Source organism: Henckelia pumila, chromosome 2, assembly GCF_033568475.1.
Source record: "Henckelia pumila isolate YLH828 chromosome 2, ASM3356847v2, whole genome shotgun sequence".
In the NCBI taxonomy this organism is placed as follows: Eukaryota; Viridiplantae; Streptophyta; class Magnoliopsida; order Lamiales; family Gesneriaceae; genus Henckelia; species Henckelia pumila.
Genome location: NC_133121.1, coordinates 95,905,395 through 95,911,750, shown reverse-complemented (window position 1 = coordinate 95,911,750; position 6,356 = coordinate 95,905,395). Strand labels below are relative to the sequence as shown.

General features: G+C 35.8%; 1 protein-coding gene across 1 annotated transcript; it reads right to left on the bottom strand.

The window, feature by feature from the left end:
- Positions 1-1,204: 1,204 nt before the first annotated feature.
- Positions 1,205-3,215, bottom strand: LOC140884600 (serine/threonine/tyrosine-protein kinase HT1). The gene is made up of 3 exons (XM_073291399.1): positions 2,361-3,215; positions 1,769-2,224; positions 1,205-1,453 (listed from the first exon to the last, which is right to left on the bottom strand). Exons 1-3 carry the CDS (start codon positions 2,778-2,780, stop codon positions 1,205-1,207), a joined length of 1,125 nt encoding a protein of 374 aa, XP_073147500.1. The 5' UTR covers positions 2,781-3,215.
- Positions 3,216-6,356: the final 3,141 nt, after the last annotated feature.

The following is a 6,356-nucleotide window of genomic DNA, read 5'->3' as shown; positions in this document are numbered from 1 at the left end:
ACTTAAATTTTGGTCAGTGGAGTTATATATTTATTTTAATCGTTTGGATTTGTGGAGATCCCTCGTTTACGTAGATAAATCTAGAGTAGTTAATTCAAATCTATTTAAACCGAACTGATGCAAAAATGCTATTACAAAATTTTTCAATCCGAATTCAAGCCGAAACAAAATCATCTCGAAAATTAGAATTAAAATTTATGGTTAAAAAATTCAATTTATTAAATAAATTTTTTTGTGATCAGTTATCAACATATTTCGATAAATTTATTTTAATATAAATTTTATTTTTTTGATAAATTTATTTTATATCATATTTTTTAATATAAATTTTATTTTTTTATTAAAAATTGGTTAGCGGAGTTATTGACTTATTTTAATTCGTTTGGATCTCTACAAGTTCTTATGAATAGACATAGAGAATTAATTCGGATATATTCCGGTCGGTTCGAGTTCACAATTTTCGAGATGATTTTGTTTCGGCTTGAATTCAGATTGAGAAATTTTGTAATAGCATTTTTGCATCAGTTCGGTTTAAATAGATTTGAATTAACTACTCTAGATTTATTCACGTAACCGAAGGATCTCCACAAATTCAAACGATTAAAATAAATATATAACTCCACTGACCAAAATTTAAGTTAAATCGTAAATTTATTTAATCAATATAATTTTTTTAACCGTAAATTTTATATTTTGTTTCTTTAATAATTTTTCAGATCCATTATCAAATTCAAAATTTAAAATTTTTTTAAAATAATGATCATACTACTAAATATAATTTTACAAAACATTATTAATTATATAATTAATTAATTAAAAAACAAATAAAAAAAAACAAGAACATGGGGACTTGCACTTGCACAAATCCTCAAGTGTCATGCTGGCAGCATCCTGCAATGACGTGCAATGACGCTTTACACAACAGCGGACCCTGCATTTTTTCTTGCAAGGTCCGCTGTTAACAATTCAAATTATTTTTGCAATTTATTTATTTTTTAAAATTAAATATAAAAAAAGCCCCACCAAGGCAGAAGTCCAAGTAGGTTCAATAACTAAAAGAAATTTCGAATAGTGCATAAGAAAATCAATCGATTGATTATCAATCTAAATGAAATGTACATTTTTTTTTAAAATATGTGACACTCAAATTTCCACAGCAATGAAATTTGAATTACAAACAGCATAACGATTTTTCTCCCAAGAGTCAGGCGTGTATAGGTATTGATGAACTCATGGACACACAACCTTTCAATCGCTTGAGGATCGCATTCCGGCTAACTATCGTCGAGTTGACGGTAAGCGGCAGTCCCTCCTTGGCCCGCTCGTCGTACTTTTCCAGCGTCGATACTATTTCACTGAAATCGGGACGTTTGGAGGGGTTCGCGGCCCAGCAACGCTTTATCAAGTGTGCTAGCGCGGGCTGGCAGCTAGCCGGCAACGGTGGTCGCTCATCCTGCAATTTTACGAGATCATTTCATGTTGAATGGAAATTTGAAGTCATTAAACAACGACATGTACAATAAGAGTTACACACACGACTACAAATTTCTTCCGACGCTACAAAACTAACCTAAACACGCATTAATTTGAAAAATATGAATCTAAGGTATTTTGAAATCTCAAAAAGACTTTGTAACTGTACGTGTAACCTTCACTCTGCATATGATGTTTCCCATAAACAATACAAAATATGAAATATGTCATTTTCCAACTATTTCTGGAACTGATATGAGAAGGAAATTATATCTATTAGAGTTTGAGATTTCACCTTGTCAGCAACAGCAAAAGCAGCTTGCACAGGAGTCATTCCTTGGAAAGGGAGCAAGGCAGTAGTAAGTTCCCACAGCACAATCCCAAAACTATACACATCGACCTTCCTAGTGTAAGGCTTCTCCTTGATCATCTCAGGCGCCATCCAACGATACGTCCCCATGTTTCCTTTCGTTTCCTTGGACTGCGTTTCCAAACAAGACGTGCCGAAGTCTGCAACCTTGACGCGCATCTCATCGTTCAGAAGTAAGTTGTTCGACTTGAGGTCTCTGTGTATCACACCCTGGGAATGTAGGTACTCCATGCCTCGAGATATATCGAGGGCTAACCTGAGGATCGTCTCGGTCGAGAGGGAGTATGGCTCCTTCTTGTTGAGATACATCCTTAGTGTTCCTTGTGACATGTACTCGGTTATGATGCAGTAGACAGGAGGCTTCTTACAAGCAGCAACGAACTTCAAGAAAACAAAATCGGACTGTCAGAAGTACGAGGTATATACGCACATACATACATACATGATCAGGAGCATATGATGTGTAGCATCATCATGATCAACATTCTTTTGAGAGGCTAATTTAATCAATGCTAACCTGCACTATGTTGTGATGATATAAGCGCGAAAGCAGGGCGACCTCGCTCTTGAATTGCTGCTCGAGCAAAGCTCTAGTCTCCTCTTTGTGAGTTGGGATTCTCACCATTTTCACAGCAACAGCTCTCTGTTTATATATTCCTCTGTAAATCCTGCTGTGAGCACCAGAGGCAAACTTGTTGCCAATGAATAACTGAGAAAGATCAGCCGTCCATTCCTCTTGATCATCCTTTGATGTCTCCCAGTTCTCCACATTTTCCGAGTCCAAGATCATCGACCACGACTCCAAGCTGTCGAATCTCTTCCTCTCCATGTTCACACTCCCGTAATCCAGGTGCGTCCTGGAAGAAGAAGGGACCGACGACATAGACTTGCTCTTCGATTTCCGGAGTCGGAACGGGTTGAAACATGATGCAGCCATCGATATATCCTGTGGTTTTCACGTGTCAAAACACACTATCACAAGGGATTCTCCTCCTGAATGTGTGGATTGACTTCAGGAAGTGCATCAGCTGATTCGGAAACATCGGTGTCCGCCAAAGTCACCGTGAAAAAATCATGGGTTTTCATGCAAACCACGCGAACAAGATAACACGGACTACAGAGGTCCGGAAGGACATGGAGAACATAAGAAGAAAAGAGAGATCATGAACACTTTAGAATGAATATTTTGCTACAAAAAAAAGGCATTAAAAAATTGCGAGAAAGGGTCGCTGGCTTTTCGTTGTGCTATTTTTAGCTCCATGGCTTTTGCAGTGTATCATCTGGCAAAGAAGAAAAAGCAGTTAGTTTGGCAGAAGAATATGAATTCAAAGCCAAAAATTAACGAGTGTCCCGTGAGTTGTTTGTTTGAGTTGTGTGGACAGAGAATAGCTTTTTCTCAAAGGAATCGGAGTCTCCAGTTTTCTTGTGCACCTCCCTCCAGTTGATTTTTAGTAGCCACAGCTTCCAAAAGTTTACCACTTTATGCTCTCATCAACCAAAGCCTAGTACTCCACTATCACCTGTACAAGTCGTTTTTTAAGTTTCTGTTATTTATGAAATAAGTGTTATCGATCATTTATACACACGGTTATACATTATCTTTGAAATTACTATGCTATTCTAAAAAAGATATCTTTTTGGTAGTATATTTGAAATAGTTTCGTCGTATAACTGCGCATGTGACCTTCATTTTACATGATATATTGTTCTGTAACGAGCAATATAAATGATTCGTCTTTAATTTTGAGATTCTAAAAGGGCATTCAGCGGGATAAAACCCAAATACGTCCTTAAAGTTTCCTAACTTTTTCATAAATATACTAACACTTTATTCGTTCCTAATTATGTCCCTTATTTAACAAATAGTTTCCTTAATATGTCCCTTAAACTAAAAATTGCCTATAATACCCTTATTCTAACAATTATAATTAATATTTCCTTTGGGCTCAGAAAATGGTATCAAAACCTAGGTAATTTTATTCAGACTTTATATTATTCATTAAATCATACTTTTCTTTGTTGAGGAAGAGATTTTCAACAAACCATGGATTCAAACGAGAGTTTGAACCAGAAGGATTTCATTTATATGAAATCCCATAAACAAGTGAATCTATTTAAAATAGATTCTTTACAACAGAACTTAAAGAGACTTAGGTCTTTTATACTCTCTGAAGAGATTAAGAAATATGATTTCTAATTCTCAATTTCTAGAGATCACACCAGATTCCTCTAAACTCTCCGGAGATCTTAGAGAAATTCAAAAGACGGTATAATATTACAGTAATCAGCTGTATGAAATACCTCGGCAGATTGGAGAAATCCTTAAAAAACAAGAAGAAATTCTTGTAACTCTAAAGGATCTTCAAACTAAAATTATAAATCTAGAACATACTTCTGGTTCTAGAAAGGGAAATACAAGAGGAAGGTTACCACTCTCGTTTGGTACCGAACCTCTGTTACATCAGAAAGGTAAAACCAAAATGATTCAAAAACCTTTAACTGATGATGAATTGATGATTAATCTTATAAAGACAGTATCAGAGAAAAACACTATCTGATGACTACTTTAGAAAGATTAAATCTCTAGGATCTACAAAATCTTGCGGATTCTTTTTCGAATCTTAAAGTAGTAGATCTAAAAATGAATTCTCCTGAGGGTGAACAACCCATAGAGAATCTCCCGAGATATGTGGTTAAAACAGAAGAACTACATAATGAGTTCCATGTTGGAGAAAATTCACATCCAGCAGGAACCAGATCAAGAAGGAGTAATACACCAATACATCAAACTCCTTATGGAAAAACCGTTTTAGACCCGATACATCCTTATGGGGTTATGTTAAACCTGGATATTCTGGACTTCGAAAACAGAGAAGATCTCATAGATGATTGGACATCAGCCATGAGAATAGCAGCATGAACTTTAGATCTCAATAAAGAAGGATTTATCAAACTTCTGGAAATGAGTCTAATGGGATCTGTCAAGATAGCTTAGGAAATGACCATGCCAGAAACCAAGGAATCAATCTTAGCAGGAGAATCACTTAGCGAGATTGGAGAAAGAATGACCACCCTTTTTAAAGCACAATTCATAGGGGTAGACTATTTCAATAATCAAGATACAGAGAAAAAGATAAGATATACTCAAGCTCTGTATAGCCTCGAGTTACATGATATATGTTTAGTTGATGAATATATTATGTTATTCACCAAATACAGATGGAATTTGGGAGTTGAAGAAAATGTAGCCATTCAGCTATTTTTCGCAAAAATGCCAAGTCTCTGGAGAGAAATGTTGATAAAAGAATACGTTCCAGGTAATCTTGATACTTTGGCAAGACGCGCCTCTTTTTTGAATGGAAAATTGGCGGAATGGTGTCATATGGCAGCATTACAGAAGAACTACAAGAAAATAAGGGGTATTAACAAGCATACTCCTCTATGTTGTAGAGAAAATGATCTCCCTACGGTTATAGGGAATAAATCACAGGGATTTAAAAGGAAGAAATTCAAAAATAATCCTTATAATAAAAGAATGAAAAGTTCTTGGAAATCAAGAATATTTTGGTCCAAACAAAAGGCCAGATCTTATAGATCAGGTAGAAGAAGTGGACCTACAAGAACATCTCCAGCAACAAACTCATCACAAGGCAGGGGAAGAACACCATCTAGAAGAACTTTCAGAAGAACTCATACGAGAGCAAGTGAAAGTTTCAAGGATTGCAACTGCTGGACATGTGGAGCAAGAGGACATATATCTACAAATTGTCCAGAAAATGAGAAAAAGGGAGTTAAACTCTTTGAAGCAACACCAGATATGGATGATGCGGTATTCTTTCAAGATCTAGTCCAAGTATATCAATTTGAAGATATCCCCTCAGATGAAAGTATATACGAAGATGAGATATTGTTTAGCCAAGATGAATCTGAAGATGAATCAGAATCAAAATCAGAATAAAGAAGAAGAAGTGTTTCGACACGAAACACATGAGAGTTTGGCTGGATTTTTTAGTCAAACCACGATATCTCATAATATGGTCCAAAGGATTATGAGAGAAAATCCAACATTACAGAAGTACCAAGGATTTTCGGCAGGACAAGTAGAGAGGGTCTTAGGCAACCTAGGGCTAAGACAAAGAAGACATCATTTGATTTACAAAGTATCCAGAAGGGAAATGGCAATCCCGATGGAGTTAACAAGTAATCAAATAGAGATGCAGTTAATTCCTTTTGAAGAAGTAAGAGAGGAATTGCAAAAGCTGAAAAGTGAGGTAGCAAAAACGATGTCTTAGATTCATATTGGAGCAATCCAAATAATGATCAAGGCAAATTTTAAAGAAGGAATAGATTCACCCATAGATATCGTAGTATGTGATAAAAGAATGGGGAATATCCAAGATGCTGTTCTGGGTACGATCTCAGGAAATCTATGTGCAGGAAAAATTGTAGGAGTTATTTATCCAAGAATAGCCTACAATTTAGCTGACAGAGACTTTAGTCGAGCCTTGATGTT